At 38.3% G+C, this 19,268-nt stretch overlaps 1 protein-coding gene and 1 long non-coding RNA gene across 2 annotated transcripts in view; one reads left to right on the top strand and one right to left on the bottom strand.

Annotated features, from left to right (window-relative positions):
* Nucleotides 1–12,809: 12,809 nt before the first annotated feature.
* LOC147908269 (uncharacterized) lies at nt 12,810–15,185 on the bottom strand. Its single transcript, XR_015546509.1, has 2 exons — nt 14,894–15,185; nt 12,810–14,293 (listed from the first exon to the last, which is right to left on the bottom strand). It is a non-coding gene; the product is annotated as an uncharacterized LOC147908269 (long non-coding RNA).
* Nucleotides 15,186–15,547: 362 nt separating this feature from the next.
* The window catches only part of LOC105150316 (zinc finger protein rotund), a 165,639-nt gene continuing 161,918 nt past the window's right edge, over nt 15,548–19,268 (top strand). The window contains exon 1 of the mRNA XM_011063321.2: nt 15,548–17,224. Within this exon, the coding sequence (XP_011061623.1) occupies nt 17,048–17,224 (177 nt within the window). The 5' untranslated portion in view covers nt 15,548–17,047. The remainder of the gene's footprint in view (nt 17,225–19,268) is intronic.

The following is a 19,268-nucleotide window of genomic DNA, read 5'->3' on the forward strand; positions in this document are numbered from 1 at the left end:
AATAATTGCAGATTATTCTATGTCAAATGATCACGTACGTTAACAATTTACCCAAGTCGGCGATTTTTTTGTCTAAAGGGTCATAATTATCCTAATCTGAAATAGATGCTTGATGATATACAGCGGTTTCTGTTTCTCATAATTACATAATTAGCGAATTCTTGGCTTGTATCGCGATCGTCTCGCGCACTGCCTTTCGCGATAATAAAGTCCATCTTCCATGGAACTCGCACGGTGTCCTCGCCGTGGACTTTCTAAGAAGCCCTTTGCACATTATGCCGAAAGATGCGTTCTAGAAGCCTGGATCCTGAAAAATGCACGAGGCTTCTTCAGACGACGGACTGTTCAGATATACCATCACATCGGTGGACCATCGGCGATCGCGACGATCCTGACATTCCACTATGCGATCCTACCGAAAATCGGAAGGGATTCCCTGTACTTTCGAATTTTTTTTACACAGAGCAGTTGACATAATAAAATTGCGACAACTTTTATCCAGTTTTCTAGAGGATACTTTGGATTTAGATGTTTACATATTTCACTGCATTTCTTTTTATTTTATTTACTTGTGCCACTTACTTATTCTACGCATGATTTATTTTAATTCTGAAACTCGGAGAGTTCTGAATGAATGACGTACATATATATCGTACATAAAGCCGCCTTATTATCTCGAGGTTGCGTTCGCGATAAAACCGAACCGGTGCCTGCCGCGGTTATCGTAGCGTACGGAAGCTGGTAAGCCGAAAGAATATTTCTAAGCGATCCAATTACACGTACGAGCGCATACTAGCTCGCAAAACACACCCTCACGCATACTGCATGCACGAATATATATATATCCGGGCATAATGCGGGACGCCGCTCGAGCGTCCTGGACGCAATTATCCCATTTAAATTAAGCCGCATAATTGGACGACCGTCTATTCACACTCGTAAAGCACCCGTGCGCGCGCTTTTACTACCGCGCGGCCGAGGCAAGGATGAATTTAAGGAGCGACGAAAAGAAACGAGGCACACACCGGGCGTGTTGAAAAAAGAAGATCCCCCGGCGTGGCGGGGGCAGCCAGGGTGGAGGGCGGAGGGCGGATCCTCCGGTCGAAAGGATACTGCTACTGTTCGTCGCTACAAAACGATTTTGTTTCTTCCTTCTTCTATTTCTTTTCTCCTTTTCCTCCAGTTTTTACGCCGCCGGAATTTTAAATCGGCTGGACAACGTTATTCGTCTACTTGACGTATTTTTAAAAAATTGCCTCACAATTAGTGTCACGTCTTTTTCGGCTATCTAACCCTTGCGATTTATTCGCCCTTTTTATCGTTATTACTTCCTTTCGAATTATTATCCTTAACACTTACATTCTCCACGTGCGCGATGAAAAGTAATGAAGGATACCTAATAATCGCGCGCGTATCTCGCCCTCACGTCGCGTCTCGTGAGTAATTTGCGAATTTTATCCCTGGGATTAGAGAAAAGGATGAGGTTCTTGCCGTGTCCCCGCTTGATTCCCGATTCTCTTTTTAATAGATTCGAATAATCTGCTAACAAGAACGAAATTAATCCACGACCTTCATTAATATTATTCACTGAATGCTTGATTACTTCGCGAATTAAAGGGGAAACATAATGACATTTTCAAACTTTTCTCCTTTTGTCATTTTTACAAATTTTATAAATGATTCTCAGCGATACTCTTAAAAATTGCATGCTTGAAACAAATCCAAAATGAAATACCTGACGATGTAACAATATAAATCCGATAATAATTAAGAGAAATGTCTATCGAGCGTTTATGCGGTTTCATCGAGATGTATGATAAGGCGGATCGCTCGTTTAACGATCATCTCGAGAATGAGAAAAATCCCGAGTCACGGGGAAAAAGGGATTCCCCTGTACGAGGGAGAAAGGACAGCCGAGAGGGATCGAGCGCGAGAGATTACGTAGCAAAATCCGCAAACGAGAGAACTTAGAACGGCGTTCTAATTGCGAATATGACTATGCTTAATTCTCCCCCTGATTCGTCCCCATTCTTGCATTACGTTCGAATTCGTCTGCTTGCTGTTAAATTATGCGGCTATTCATAAAATAAAAATCATAGAGGTTAATTTTTTGAACATGCCAATTTTTCTCGTCATCTAAAGTGGAATTGTTGAAACGTCGAACGTGATGGGAACTCCTAGCTCTCTCTCTCTCTCTCTCTCTCTCTCTCTCTCTATCACGTTAAATTAATTCCTTTAAACTCACTTCACGTTACTAGTCAAGTCGAGCGTGATGGGTGACAGTTAATCTATCTGATCAGTCTTGGAACGATTTACCTAGATCTCGAATCGCCGACGATAAACTATATGACTTCGGCGTGAAAATTGGATTCGTAACATCAGCGGCCGCCTTTTCGTCACGGGCTTTGAGAACGCCGATTAAAAAAGAGCAATATAGCGAGATGGAAGGAAATCGTCCTGCGTCTTCTTTTGGAAAGGAGACGAGGCAAGAAACTGACGACCAACTTTAAATCTATAACTATTGTAACTCGTGCATTCGATTTCGATTCCGCTAGTCGGAGTGAAAAAAGAAATACTATTTAAAATGTTTTATATAATGAATGCAACTTGGTTTAGTGCTGCCAGCATTTTTATATAACCGATTATATATTTCTACATTAAAGTAGATATCCTATGTTGATAGCTTTCGGGATTTATATTATCAGCTCACTTGATTAAAGTCGCAGATTATATTATCAGGGAGTAATCAGATAATGATAAATTTGCAATAATGATCTAATACAGTAATTTTTACAAACGAACTTTCTAAATAATTTAGACTCGAATTCCACTAACATATCGATTAACATTCGCGAATAATTAAGCTCTCTTTCTCTCTCTCTCTCTCTCTCTCTCTCCCCCATTTGCGTCATAAATGCTGCAGTATTTGCAGTATTCTGAAGAGCGAAAGTACTAATCTGCATCAGAACAACTTGTTTACGAAACAATGCATGAAATCGAACCGTTGATCAACGTACCAACCGTTTGGTGGATAAGAATAGCGATGTGGACCGTTGGAAGTTGTTGGCACGCGCTGATAATCGATAGAAAGCGTTACCGTCACGGCGGCACAGTGATTGCGGATCGGACAGATCTCGACGGATCTTACGAACCTTACGGATCTTAGATCATGATAAAAAACATGACCTCTCGTCGCTGTTATTTCGGTTCGTCCGCCGCGCTGCGATTCTATTGTCATCGCAAGCATCGATGTTGCGCGGCTAAATACGACTGTTATTCTCTGTGCTCGCTCTGGCCGTGTCATTGACATTGTCAACGCCCTTTCCGTACTGCGAGAAAGCCGCGCCGCTTTGAAGAAAATTCCACGCTCGTAATTCCTTTAAGGAAAAGGCGAGGTTGCGATTGCAATGTGCTGTAATTATCAAGAGTGACGCCGCCGTGTACGTGGGAGAGTCGCTGAGTCGTGTGGACGGATAATATCTAGCGGTGGAATAGCAAATGTAATTTAAAGGAGATCGTGCACGCTCCTTCACGATTCATTTTCGATACAAATCCGGTTAATCGGTCATTCCGAATCCGATATACTCTGCGTCTTGTTCCACGCAAATCGGAAAATGTATTGTTATATTTGGATGCACTGTTAAATTCGTAGGTAATTCCAATTATATTAATTATACAATTTGAGTTACTTTTAATCATTTTTGCAGGTTGTCGTTACTTTTACTCAATATTGTCGTTAAATTAATTAAAACAATGGAGTTAAGATTTAATTCAAAGAAATATAATTTTGACTCAAGTTTATTACTTACTAAGTGCATACGTTAATATAAATATTGTTTATTTTGAAACTACAGAAATAGATTGATTTACATTTTGACATAGACCTAGAAGTTAAAAGTAGCAAAATGTTATTTAAAGATTAAATTATCATTACTCCTTGGATATTCAATGTTTTTTACAATATTATAATTCTACGAGTATACATTAATATCCATATATATATTTTCCGTTTGATCAATTATTATTTATGACGAGTCCAATATATTAATCATATTGCATTTGCAGTTACATTGAAGAATTTATTTGTTGCATCTTAATTTTTTTGAAACATTGTATCACATTAACGTAATATTTTAACAATAATATACATAAGACACGGCATACCCAACTCAAATAGCTCCAATTTGACTTATTGAATTTCATTCAATATATATAATATATTTTATAATATATATATCTGTACTTTATTGGATTTTAAAATTAATTTTAGGAATTACATTTAGATTATTGACAATAATTAGTTACAATATAACAATAACATGATATTCTTCTTTGAATTTTCTTCGTAAATATTGTCGTGTGTTTCACATAGTTGGTAGCTATGATCGCGTTCGAGCGTGAAATATCAGAAAATAAACTTAGAATACTACACTCGTGTTCCTTGAATTCGTCCTTAAGTAAATGTTGACTTTCTGTGAACACATTCCTACGTTTTTTTCTTACGAGTTGCAACTAAGATTCTAAATCTTTTATCTTAGACATGTATTATCACAACAAGAGAAACCAGAAAACATCGATGATTTAGGTGATATTAATCGAAAAAATAAACAAATGAAAGCGGCGATGACGTATTGCTCTGAGTTTTGTCGCAAACAATTATATTCTTAATAATACGTAAAATTAGAACAATATAATAAATTTAAAAAATAAAGAAACAGTCAAATACAGACAAAACATCTTGATGTCTAATGCCCAATTTCTTCACTTCCAGATAAGTTGTGGATAATCTTATTTAGAAGATATCTCCATTGTATTCTGAGAGATATATCTTGAAAAAAATAAATTATCTAGATGTGAAGAAATTTGACATAAAGGTATATAAAAATAAATAAATAAATATTATTAGACAAGATTTAGTTTCGACAATCTTTGGCTCTTTCTTTACTTGAATATATTTATGAATTCATAATAAATGTAAAGTGATTACATTTTATCGAAGATTCCATACGATTTTTAGAAACTTGATCACATTCTATCTTTAATGTTTTATTAATATGTTTTTCTCATGAAATTTACTTGTTAAACGCGGTAAAAGATAAGATATGTATGTAATGTTTTAAAAAATGACTCAAAAAGCACAATGGGAATGAATGAATATTAAAATACGCCGTCTGGTTTTGATTATCTGTAAGTCGTTTTTCAAACGTCGCGTACTGCGCCAAAATAATATTTTCTCCCTAACACGAAATAAATCCTGCCGGAACAATATTATTGGATTTTGCTAATTTATTATTTTTGCGCCAGAGAAATCGGCGTTTAATTTACATTACGTTCGTTAACAATTATCATGAAAAAAATTGCACCCAATCAAATAAAAATAATATAAAAATCGATAAGAAGAAATGTATTAAATTGTATTATATTTTCGGAAAAGGCCTCCATCTTCCCGAGGAACCTGTCTTAAAAGCCACAAGGGATAAAATTCAGGGTTTCGCTCGCGTCTCGTGAGTTCTCTCGGGGGTTATCGAGAGGGTTGCGAGGAGGAGCGGAAGGTGGCGGTTGAGGTAGGAGGGTGAAAGGGGGTTTCTTGGATGCCGTGATGGCGGCACCCAAGAGCTGGTGGTACCCGAGAGTCAACCCTCCAGGCGGGGTTGCCAAACGCAATACAGGACTCGCCATCCATGTGCTCGGAACCAGCTCTCCTGTCCGGCTTCTTCGTTCTCTTCGCTTCTACCTCTTTCTCCTCCTCGTTCACCTCCTCCGTCACTATCATCTCTGTCCCGCTCTTCCTCGTTCCACGTCTACGAGACCGTCTCTATCAGCCACCTCTTGGCTCCTTGCTCGCGCGTTTTCCTCCTTCTGGAGGGGACCGCATTTTTTCTGGTTGCGCCTGCGATGGGTGGCACCCAGACCGGTCTATGCCCGACCAATGAGAAGCGCGACCGCGGTAACGCCTCTCCCAGAGTGCTCCGACAGTGGCAGCCTTCCTCATCGACTACTCATCGGAGTTAGTCCCTCTCTCTCCCTCATGATCTCTCACCGGTCGCTCGCTCTTCCTCACCGTTCTCCCTCACTGTTCACCCACTTGGCTGTTCTCCTTCCTCCGCGAGCCGCGTCTACGTTTCAGCTCTCGCACTTCTCTTTCCTCCTCCGTATCTTGATATTTTTCATTAATTTCTCTCTGAGCTCTCTGGATGGTTCTCCATCTTTCTCTTTATCTATCTCTTTCTCTTTCTCCGTCTATCTCATTACATACAGTTACCGGGACTTGGGTATTTCCTCCTTATTCCGCGTTTCTCGTTCTCGTTCGGAGATCTCTCCTTCGCGTGCATCCACGGGATGCACGATCGACCGACTATCCTCGCAAACGATCTACGTATTTGGTCCCCTCGCTGGGGTTGCTTTCGCGCCAATGTTACCTTGCTCCACCGCGAGAAGCAGCATTTATTCGCTGTACGACCGAGACACGGTTTCTGATATCTGGTTTTATTTCTTTTCCCTTCCAAATGGTTTGCTTTCGAGGGCTTTTGCGAAATTGCGGCGCCGCATCGATGGACTTAGTCAGTACTCTATTTTTTCGATTAGGAACATTTTTCTATTAATGTTTTTTTTTCACATCTTTAATCGGTGATTTCGATTTGAGCCATTTTCGTCTCCTGCCTTGTAGATACGAGGCTTGGGATTTATGGATTCTCGTTATCTCAGGACAGGTGTGGTCAGTGCCTTCTTTCGCGAAATCGACCTCTGACCTATCCTCCAACGTCACAAGGAAGGGGCAGGAATACCGCGATGGCAGTCAGACGCGCATGGCTGCTTTCCGTTAACCTCCGCACCTCTTGGAGCGTCGCTCTGGATTATCTACCCCTTCCTTCAGAATTAGAGGACACAACTATCTCACTATTCTTATCACTCCGACCGACCGAATCCAACTTTCAAATTTTATTTACTTAGACTTTTGTAGATGTCGTGCATTTACAAAAGTTGAGATGATTTTCTCATATAAATTCGATATTTATCATGGATTAATAAAGGGTTTATAAAGATTAGGTTTATAAAGATTCATTGTCTTCATCAAAGTCTTCATTGATGCCGATTGACAGTAGATTTTTATAGTGCTAATTTACCGCGATTCACGTATAAAAAGACATTGTATATTGAAATATTCATCCATTTTATCTTTAAATTATATTTCAGCAAAATTAGAAAGTTAGTCCCAAGGTATTTGCATTATTCTTTCATTTGCAACGGTTATTTCAAGATGATATCCAATTTATCATTTAGAGAAATGTTTAAAAGTTTGTCTCCACTACCCGACTAGAAATTTATTCAAGGAATTTAGCAAGTCCTAATCAATTGACTTTATTTCATTATCAGGTCCTGATGAGGATCTGATAAGGATTTTATCAGGTTCTGATAAGTACCTTATCATTGGATAAATTTCTAAGTCGGGAATTGTTCAAATGCTATTAATTTAGCATTACATTCCAAAAGAAGCAAAAAACATATATTTCAGAGGGAAGCATACTCTGAAGGCACTTTATAATCTCTAGGAGATTCTTATTCAAATCGACTTGCATACGCCTTCTTATAAAACTTGCGGACGTTTTCTTCTTACGAGCAACTCGTGGCGTGGCTGTGTATTAGAAACGAGGTTAACCATAACCACCTCAAACCTAACGAAAATCTTCTTCGGTATACCTTATTCAGGATTATTTTAGGTCAACCAAACTAGGTACTTATAATATACAATTTTACAAAGGTCAATCACATTCAAATCTAAGGATTTTCTTAGGTGTACCTTATTCAAAGTTAACTTAGGTCAATCAAACCAGGTCCTTATAACATATAGAATGCGTCACCAAATTCGAAAAAAATCGAATAATTTCTTTAAACAAAATGTTTTTAATAAAAAATTAAATATTACAAAAAATCCTTTTATGGCACTTGAGGAATCCCTGTAGAGTACAATCATTCGATATATCCTCCATTAGCTTGAATGACGGCTTCTATTCTCGGTTTGAAACGTTCGCACGTATTTTTTTCTATTTTTATAAAAAAGAAAAAAGCCTAAAGGATATGTCAATCGGCTTTAGTTAGGGCAGGCTTTTAGACAATTTTCTAAATAATAAATTGAATGTCATTCCTTTAACACTTTGGGTCATTTGTGACCTGTGTATTTCTTTTCTTTTCTTTTTTCTTTGAAATATTAAGAGCAAATACCTGGTCAAATACCGATCTCTTTTCTCAATTCGTGCGTATTCTTGAACTGGCATTATTCCGAAGTTCGCCTCTGGGTCACAAATGATCTAACGTATGTATAGAGAGTATATTTTTTGTAACTAACAAATTTTATTTTTTTCTTTATTTTCAATTAATTCTCGGTTGCATTACGAGAATATTTCACGAATTATTAAATAAAGAATTTAACCTTAGAACAACATATTAATAGTAAACCTTAATAAACATGATTTTTAGCACCTATGTGCTATAAATGTTGTCAGTAATATTATATATTATGTTGTCTCTGTAATGTTATAAATAACATTTTTCTTAATTAATAATAACAAATATTTTTCTTAATTAATAATAACCATAAATTATAAGTTTTTTAATAGCAATAATTAAAATGTGTTTAAAATGTAGATGCAATATATCTTCAATTTATAGCCATTCACGCATTTTAAAAAAATATCATTTTCAAGTTATTATTCAATAACTAAATTTTTTGGACAGCCGACACTTGAACTATTCTTTTTTTTTTGTAGTTTGGAAGTCAATTTTAAAATATTGAATCATATTTTTCCTTTAAACATTTTTGTGTCAGTTTTACATTTTTATGAAACAGTTAATTTTTCTCTGTTTGTTAACTATAACAATTTAGTTATAACAATTTATCTACAATGTTGAATGAATATACAACTGTACAAATAATTTCTAAAGATACGTCAAAAATAGATGTCAAAATATACGTAAAAACCATTTAATAATTTTTATATACTTGTAAAAGTGATGAAAATTAATCCAGAACACAAATGATCGAACGTGTGTAGTAAGGGCGTGTATTAACTAAGAGTTAAAGATGAAATGGATGAATATTTGAATATACAATGTCTTTTTATGCGTGAATTGCGATAAATGAGCGTTATACGTGGCGTCTTTTTTGGTGCAAAAAGATGTCGACGTAAGTCAGATTTCTAAGAAAAGACGTTGACATGCGGCATTTATCGCTCCGCGTTGAATGCGGTGAAATGAAAAAAAAAGCACATGTACGAACACGATTAATGACAATAAACAAAATACGTCCGTTTTAAAGCGTGGACGGCGAGTCGCACCGTCGATGCGATATGGCGCAAAAAGCGTCACCATTTTCCCCGTAATACGAGGAATCGCAGGCCACCGAGGAGTCCTGCGAGAACGAAGGATCGAAACCCCGGGATCCTCACCTAGGTGAGGGATGAGAGGTGAGCGAGGTGCGCATGTACGCTTCGAGGAGGGAGTACGCCTCCTCCTCGCGGTTCCGCAATTTCATTTTCTAAATGAAGCGAGCCAACCCCCTGGGAGGAGTGGAAGGCTTGGCCTTTCGTTCCGTGTACACGCTCGTGCCTGCTCGACTGCAATCGAAAGCGCATATCCATTTAATTAATTATGCATGAGGTCCGCTGCAACGCCGAAACACGGGTCGGTGTTATCGTTAACCCGTGTGAAAATGGTCGAATTGCCGACCCATGTCTGCCGGTGATTGCCAGTGGTTCGCCATTGCCTTTTTATCGCTGATATTACATTTTAGAGATACACATGTAAAAATCATCTTTCAAACATAAAAGCTGCGAATGCACCATTTTATCTTCTACATTTTATACACCTCTTGTTAAACAAGGTGGTTATTCACCTGTCTTATTTAGCAAAATTTCGGACGTACAATTAGTAAAACGTTTATCAAATATATTTTACACGAGACACATATTTCAAGTATTGTTTTCAATTTTACATATCGAACTATCCACGAAAACTTGTGAAGAAATGATGAATATTGTATTTTGTATGTAAAAACGACAAAGGTATCTTTCATAGTGAATTTACAGCGAATTCTCGAGATTGTCGCGAAATGACTTGTAACGGAATTCAATTCTGACTCTTCATATAATTTGCAACAGCTGTCTTATGTCTCGTTCGACGTTATATATATTCGCTAGAAGACTGTTTATCCACGCTGGTCTTCGATTCAAGTCGACCTTCTTCCATCGTTCTTTCCTCTGCTAGATTCGTTTCTCATTAATCTCTGTCCTCATCCTTTTACTCCGTTTCATGATTTCTTGCTACATTGCTTCGGTCCGTCCCTCGTGTCCCTTTTCGCTTTGCTCGTTTAAGACAACATGGCCGATCAACCGGGCGCCATTGAGCAAGTCGTTGGAGGATTTTTCAAGACTTTTCACGATTTGCTTTTTGATTGGTACTTACGAATGAATATCAAAAATGTTAATACTTTGTCATGATAAAGATATAAAAAAGACGAAGAAATAAAAATCTAATTATATAAAAATTATTAGATTATTATAAATAATGTGCGTAACTTAATCGAAATGTGAAATTTAAGAGAAAAATATATCAGATTTTGTTTAATTAGAAAAATGTTTATTTGTATGCTATTATATTAATATAAAGAAGTTTAAAATTATTTACCCCATTTGAAATAATTAAGTTTCTAAGTTTCAAATTCCAAAATGTTATATACAATAAAGTATATAAAATTTAAATAATTACAGAGAGAAACGTATTATTATGTATTATTATGTATTAATAATATTTAATACTCTCTAAATCTTTCTTGGAGTGAAATCTCACTCTAAAAGACTGAAAATACGATCATTTTTGGAGAACAGTGAAAACATTTTACTTTTTGAAAATTGTCACTCTTTTTCAAAAAGTAAAATATTTTCACTGTTCTCCAAAAATGACCGTATTTTCAGAAACTTAGAGAGTATTTTTAAGAACTGTAATACAACGTCTAATCGAATGCTATTTTCAATAAGATATTTATTGCTCTGTAATTGACGTTAGTAATCTATCGTCACTATTTTTTTGACTCGTGCATTCCACGTACCTCCAACGTTCGAATTAGTCGAATATATTCATGAGTCGTGCGGTAAATCACTTAAACGACCCGCTTTTTGATTCGGAAGATAGGGAATCGCTCTCATCTGAACTTGCCCCTAATCAGGAGTCTAAAAAAATGCTAAGGTGCATCGATGTCACCGAGGAGAGCGGGTAACCAAAAAACGATCTGGCGCCAGAGAGGAACAAGATGTACAGCCGGGCAGCAATCCGGGGTCTGTCGGTCTGTCGGTCGTCCTCATAGCAGTGCCAGAAGAGCACTGGAAAACAAAAAAGCCCGCCTCCACTCCTATCCCCCTCCCACCGGCCTCTCGTACCATAGCTATCTTTGAGAATGGCCTTGAACTTCGAGGGAGAACCCCATTGGCCGAAAAACCGTGTCGCAGTTTTTCCTCGGGGCAGCGGCGGCAGCTCTACGAGCACGAATCACCGGGCGAAACGGCTCTTCTTACAAGCTACTTGTTAGGTAGCTCGGAAGGTGGAACGAACTCTCCCCCTTTAACCTAACCAGCAACCCCCCTTGAGGTCTTCTTCTTCGCCCTTCCCTTCCCTTCGGCGATAAGATTTGTGGTTATAGCTTGTTTTTGGAGCACTCCGCGGGGGTCGACAACATCGCCGCTCATGGTTCCTTTTCTCGAGGAAAAGGAAGGACGGAGGATCTATTAATGGCCAGTGAATGAACTCACAAAGTCGTTGGATTTTTCACCAAGACGTACATTGACCGTTGAGAAGATCGGGATATTTTGTTACGCATCCGTGCGCGGTTAAGTCTCCATCTCCATTTAAGTCAGTCATACTTTTTTTTTAGATATATAAATTTCCATCAGATTTTTTTACTTACACGTACAGGATACAGTATGTTATCATCAATAAATATACATATCTACAATTTGATTGTTTTTTTATAATTTCATTTGTACGTACAGTATCTATAATGCTATTTGATTGATTAAATATTCACCTGTTTTGTAGTCAGCCTTATTATTACATAGATTACGTTCTACTTAATGCTTGTAGCTCTAGCTGTCTCTTCATTGTTGTTTATCAAATATTAAACAAGAACAAATATGGTTGCGTTCAGTAGAAAAAAGCAGCTTTGCAACTATCGTAAAATTTTTCTATATGATTAGACCTGTCCTTAATTTCTCACTGGATTTAAATCTATAAACTTCAATCATATTAAAGAATTTTACAATAGTTGCAAAGTTGCTTTTTCTGCTGAACGCAACCATATTTGTTCTTGTAATGCTCACACGGAGCTATGAGCGCCAAATGGAACGCAGCCATAGTAATGCGAGGACTATGTCTCGCAATAAAAAAAGAGAAGTACTGCATAACGGTCGTATAAATTACCAAATCTATCGGATTTTTTATCAATGTTCCAAGATCGACATTCGCGAATGTCGTTCTCGGATTCGCTTTCCGTTCTACTGACCTATGAAAATATAATATTGGGAGAATACACGCGCATTTAAGAAAGTGGAACACCGAGAGTTCCATGACCCTCTAACCATGACCATCAACCCCATTCTAGTCTTCTTCCGTCTCCGGCGATAAGATTTGTGGTTATAGCTTCTTTCTGCTCTACGCCACGGGGGTTGGCGACATCATACTTCTCTCTTTTTCTTTTTATCCTCAAGTTGGCGGAATGGATGTGCAGTTCAAGGTCGATGCAAATCATCATAAAAGAGATAAGCTCAAGAAGAATTAGACTTTATTTGAATAAATCAGATTTAGATATTTTAATCGTTGCAATCCATTAAGTGGCGTTTACAACAAGATTTTAAGGCGTAAAACTTAAGCTTCAAGCCTTAACCCATAAACAATAGTAATAAGCCTTAAGCCTTAAGAAACTGACCAATTAGTCGAGTATTCTTCTCACATTCGACTGTTGTAATTGATCGATTTTTAAAGCTTAAGGTTTACTACGTCTATTGTGTTGGCGAACTTCAGAGAATTCTAAAGATTAATCATAGTATTGTAAATAGCATTTACACACAGATGATTTACGTGTCATTCACACATTATTACATTGTTATATATACATCAATATCTCACGCATACCTACACATAAATTTTCGTATAACAATAATTTTATAACAATAATTTTATTTGGACATCAAAGTCAAATTCTAAAGCGACGCCTACAATGAGATTTTAAGATGTAAAACTTAAGCTTTAAGCTCTAAGTTATAAGAAATTGATCAATCGCAATCGAATGTGAGGAGAACAATCGACTATGATTGGTAAATTTGTTACAGCTTAAAGCTTAAAGCTCAAGTTTGACCTTAAAATCTCATTGTAGAAGTCGCTTAAGAACTTTATGTTGTTTCTTTGTGCAAACTAGTCTGGACTATTATTTCATAAGTACAGATTGCATAGCTTTTATACAAAGCAAATGTTGTCACGATGTAAGACACTCTAGAGCGTTATATTAGATTAAGAAATGATAAAGAATATCTCAATTTTGAAATTTTTTGACGTTCTCCACATAAACTTCACAGACACGTATTAATGCGTATATTTTAATCCTGGAAAAGGATTTTCGAACCAGTAAAAGAGAAAATTGTTATACAAAAATTATATGGTTTAGTCCTAATATAGACGCGACTTTAGGATCTCCTTAAATCGTAAGCAATTGTTCAATCACAGTCAAATTTGAGGAGAATAATCGACTATGATTGGTCAACTTCTTACTTAAAATTTAAGGCTTAAAGTTTAAGTATATTCGTAGACTTGTACACAAAATCTTTAAATTCACTCAGCTTCAAATGAAGACACAAGCGAGAGGACACATCAGCTTGTTAAAATATATCTGCGTAGGTTCACCGACCCCTTCTCAGTGGGTGACTTTTTATCCTAGGACTGTTTTTTTCCCTCTTCCGCGTCTGCCGAAGAAATTCCCCAGGAATTCGTGAACCATTTCAGGGGCGGGTTTTTGCATGATGTTTCACAGCGTACGCGACCTTTCCCAAGCTCCTCCACGCCGAGGACTGTGCTCGTGGAATTAGGTCGTAGGAGGTCAGAATCTCGTCCTTCCGTGTCCATGGTCCGAGATTTTTACACGTCAAGGCCGACGGTGATTCAGCTAGGTTTTTGCGTATTTGCGAATTCGAGGGTTCGTCGGTAGAAGGACGGTCGCGTCCTTGTTTTCTCTTCTCACGGAAGTGGGTGATTACATCTATATATGTGTTCAAAGAAAAATCATCCGTATTATTACGATGTTGCGATTTGTCGCTTTGCGCGTTACGAGTTACGATATCTAATGAATTATTTCACATATATATTTTGAAAATAATTCTCGCATAGATTACAAAATGTTTCGCGAATCATCAATCATGAGTTTAAATAATCTCGTAATATACATACAAGAGATACGATATTAGAATTGCATTTACATTTTGTGAAATTAATCACTATAGTCGTCCATCTATTTAATATATATTAGTCCCGAATACTCATTTCTATCTTTTTATATATTGTATTATATATTGTATATATAAAGTTTTTAATACTATATTTTTATAATTTAATACATTTTAAAAAAGATAAGATTCTGACATTTTTGACTTTTTAATAATTATATTATCTTCTATACGCGAAAAAATTTTTTTTTCAACATTTTTAAAATTTTCATAATAATTTATCCGTTTGATTTTTTTTTAGTGAGTAAAAAATGTTAGAACTTAAAATTTTAATAACAAATAAAGAGACAAAAGAGCTTAAAATTCAATTGAATTGTCAAGGCATAATAATTAGTATAGTATATTTGCGTTCTCACATCATGTTGCCATCAAATTCCTTCGATCTAGGCACAGCCTTTTCTTGAAAATCGCAGAGCGGAAGAATTCTGTGCGAATGGCGGAGTACGAACCGATATCGTTAGAGCGTATCGTTCAACCAAGAAAAGCTGTTGCTCCCACTTAGACGGTACCCGGGCGCAGCGCGAACGAGGGGAAAAGATGGAAAGAGATTGTTAACAGAAAGAGAGAGAGGAAAAGAGATCGTGTTTCCCGCGTACCCCGCCCCCGCCCTTTCACCCTTCCGTGGCGGGCCGCGTCTTCCCCCGCTAGTCAGTGCGCGGCACGAGAGCGAGTGACGGTGGATCGTGAGGGGGCAGATACGAAGGCCGGCGGAGACGGCCGAGCACGGCCGAACGGTCGTTCGAATCGCGGCTCCCGCGTCAGTGCTGAAACCGCGTCCGCGGTTCACGGTTCACGATATTCGGGCTTTGCCGCGGTTGCATTTTTTTGCGCGTTCCGAGCCGGACAGCCGCACGCAAAAAAAAACCGGGGTTTGGCGCGCTCTCGGCAGGATCGCCGGAGAAGTCGCGGAGGCGCGACGATTCTACGCTCGCGACAACATCAGTGTCTTCGTCAACGGCGTGGTAGAGAGAGAGAGAGAGAGAGAAAGACGAGGAGGAGGGGAGAAATAGAGCGAAGGAAGAACACAAGTGATAAAGGAGGCCATTTTTCACGGCGCTCGTTCCGCGTTGCGGGGCCGATCGAGCCTTTCTTTTCGGCGTCGCTCGTCAACCGTGATCATGGTGCGATTCGCGAGTGCTCGAATCGCACCGCGGATTTCGGATCGCGGCCGCGCTCACCGACATTAGGCGGCGTTCCGCTTGAGTGAGTTATTCGCGCGGTATTATGAGTCTTGGCGGCGACGCGCCGGCGACGCGTTGCCTTCCAAAGGTGGCGATCGACACGACGATCACTGTGCGATAAATCGATCGTTGCAACAACACGTCGAATAACAAGAGGAGGAAGAGGAAGGAAGTAGGTGAGCGGAGAATGACACACGAATGGCGTTACGTCGCGTCGTCGTCGATCGACAGCGCGTGAGTTTCTCGCCGGAAAGAGAGTGAAGTTGGCCGCGTATCGCGAAACGCACAAACGGACGGAAGAAGGCAGCGCAGCGCGCGGAGGAAGGAGGAGAGGACTCTTCGAAGCAACGAAGACACACCGGGCATTCGATTTCAACAGCTCGCGACAAATAGGCGTCGCGAGCGGGTGCGCGACGCGCGCCCGCGTGCGCGCGGGCTCGTGGCCTCGTGTCGTGTGTCCCGTTTCGTCAAGCGGACAAATATACGACGTGAAGTTAGCGTAAAGTCGGAACAACCGTGCCGGACGAGAATCGCGAATCCCGAATCCCGTCGCGAAGCTTTTATATCGGGCGGTCTTTTAAACTCTTCCCTCGGGCGTTTTCGCGCACGCGGCGACCTCGGGAAGGCGCTCTACGGGGAATCGTTGAAAAAAAGGTAAACAGTTAGTCGACCGGGGGGAGAAAGAGAGAGAGAAAGACAAACGCAGTGTCGAGTTCGACGAGTTTCAATCTTGCCGCAAGGTCGCATCGGTACGGCACGGGGTGTTTACGTTTTAATATCGCGTTTGTGAAGACGTCACTCAGCCGCAGCGACGGCCGGCGGTGTCATCACGAGTGTCCACGTTCGGGCGAACAGCGATTAACGCGAGCGGCGACGTCGAGGACGCTCTTCGTTTTGAAGAGGTACTTCTTCTCGCGCGTGTGATAGCTGCTAACCTGTCGGGTGTGCGCGATCCTGAGACGTTTGTATAAATGTATACGTACGCGAATACTCAGTGATCGTTCTCGCGCGGGACGGACGCGGAGCCGGAGCGTTGTCGTAGTGCGCGAGCGCGACGTGTACCGCGGTGATACCGCGCGCTCCGCGGTGCAGTGATATCATCGGCGGTGAGGTGTATGTCGCGCAGCGCGTGTCGTGTTCGTATCGCGGAAAAGTAAGCGGAAGGAAGGAAGGAAGGAAGGAAGAAAGGAAGAAAAAAACCGAGAGAAAGAGGAACGTGACGTGTGACCGAAAGTGAATTATTCGCTTGGAACTTGGGTGCGAGCTTGGCAGCTCGGAAGAGAGAAGATAGGGAGAAGAAATACGCGGTGATAATCTGTAGGCTGTTCAATGTATCCCTGGTACCGGGACAGCGTCGCGGCTGCGGCGGCAGCTGGCCTCGGCGGGCCGGTTGGCGTCGTGGGCTCCGGATTCTGCTCCACTGGACCCGGCCAGGGTGCCACCACTATTAAGACTGAGAGCGGATACTCCGACTGCATGCTAGCCCTCGACTATGTCCAGAGTAAGGTAAGCGAATACGATTTGACTTCTTTCTTCTGCGTTTCTTATATCCCGCGTTTTGCACGCTTGGATTTCCGAGGTCTCTCGCCAAAGTCCAAGGGAGACTTTGGATTGGATTGTTTAGGCCTGATGTTTGTATCGCCTTGTAACGTTTAAACGCACCTGTTTGCACGCCTTATTCCGTTCAAGTACAGAAATCGTACATATAATGTTAACGCGAGATGATTTTATATACGTTCAACGACACATGCACGTTGAAAACACGGAGTATCGTTCCGGAAATTTTCAGTTTTTAATATTGGCTACATTCAATATAAAAAAATAAACAACTTTGCAACTGTTGTAAAATTCTTTAATATGATTGATTTATATATTTAGATCCAGTGAGGAACTAAGAATGAGACTAATCATATGAAAGAATTTTACTACCATTGCAAAGTTGCTTTTTCTGCAATTATTTAATCCTTCGTGGACACACCTCTTGAAAATTTTATGTTGGTCACACAGAGGGCAAAATGACATTTTAATTGATAGCCATATTTACAGCTTTTGTTAAAATCATAAAAATTACTGAATATATCTAAAACATTATAGATTATAGAAATGCAGTTTTTATAATATTATTTTTAACATATTTAAAAAAATCGCAAAGACTGACGTCCAAGGAACAATATGCAGTTGAAGGTGCAAAAAAGATATTTTAAACTTTGACTAAATGACAGTTTAAGTTCTGTTTAAAAAAAAAATATCTTAGAAAATATAAAGCCTCATGTCTTTTTGGATCCCAGGTATCACGAAGGATTAAGCTGCATTCAGAAATTTCACTTGAATGCATCCAGACATCATTTTATGTGTTTATCTCTCTCTCTCTCTCTCTCTCTCTCTCTCTCTCTCTTGTTCATTGTTAAATTTATATATCAAATTGTATTCAATTTGAATATTATTTTCAATCATTTCTGTAGATCGTTATTGCTTCTAATCAATATGTCGTTAATTTAACTAACATAATAAAATTAAACAATTCACTCAAAAAAATGTATTAAATTTAATTCTAATTTAATTTATTATTTAATAACGCATACGTTAATATGAACGTTGTTTGCTTGAAATTAACTACAATAACAGAGTGATATTTTGACATGGAAGTTAATAACAACATGTTAGTTAAATCTCAAAGAATTGAGTTGCCATTGCTTCTTTGATATTTAATAATGTTGTTCAACGAATGTTAAACAAATATAAAATGATACGATGCATTCCAGCGAAATTTCTGAAAGCAGTCTTAATAAACGATATTAATTCGTAATTGGAATATATGGTTCCTAACGAAATCCTTCTGAAATATTTCCCTAATTTTTAAATAGTGTAATTTGGAATAATTTTATATTTCACAATCTTATTTTTCACAGTTTTGTTTTATTTAAGTAGACTAATTAGTGCACTACATTTATGCCAACTTTAAGAGTTGCAATTTTTTATGTAATTGAAAATTTTAATATTTTTAAAATTAATAATAGAAAACTACAATAAGTTCCAAGAATTAATATATTTCCGTTAGCGAAAGGAAAAAGTTTTCCTGTTACGGGTTAATGTTTGAAATCAGAAATTACAAAATCGAAGATATACGGGATGAAAGAGTCAAATTATAGATTCGTGATTCAAGAATTTTAAGATTTATCGTTTTTTAGATCGTTTCAATTTCGTATTAGAATTATAATATTAAAAAAAGGAAGAATTTAATTTTTTATGATAAATTTTTACATGAAATTTAATGCCCATTTCTTCTGAATAAGCAGGATTTAGAAACAAACTTAATAATAATAGATTTTTAATTCTTAATAATAATAAATAAATTTTTGCAAACTTGTTATTGTAAATAAAAAATAAATTAATCATCTTAAAATTTAACGAATAAATGAATTCAGATGTCGCAATAAAAATTTTACTCCAGATTTATAATTGTTGACGTACAAAATATTTAACATTATAAATTTGCGATAAACACTGATTCGCTAATTGTATTTGTAATATCGTAAAATTGTAAATTTGA

This window comes from Acromyrmex echinatior, chromosome 10 (assembly GCF_024713525.1).
Source record: "Acromyrmex echinatior isolate Ae372 chromosome 10, ASM2471352v2, whole genome shotgun sequence".
Classification (NCBI taxonomy): Eukaryota; Metazoa; Arthropoda; class Insecta; order Hymenoptera; family Formicidae; genus Acromyrmex; species Acromyrmex echinatior.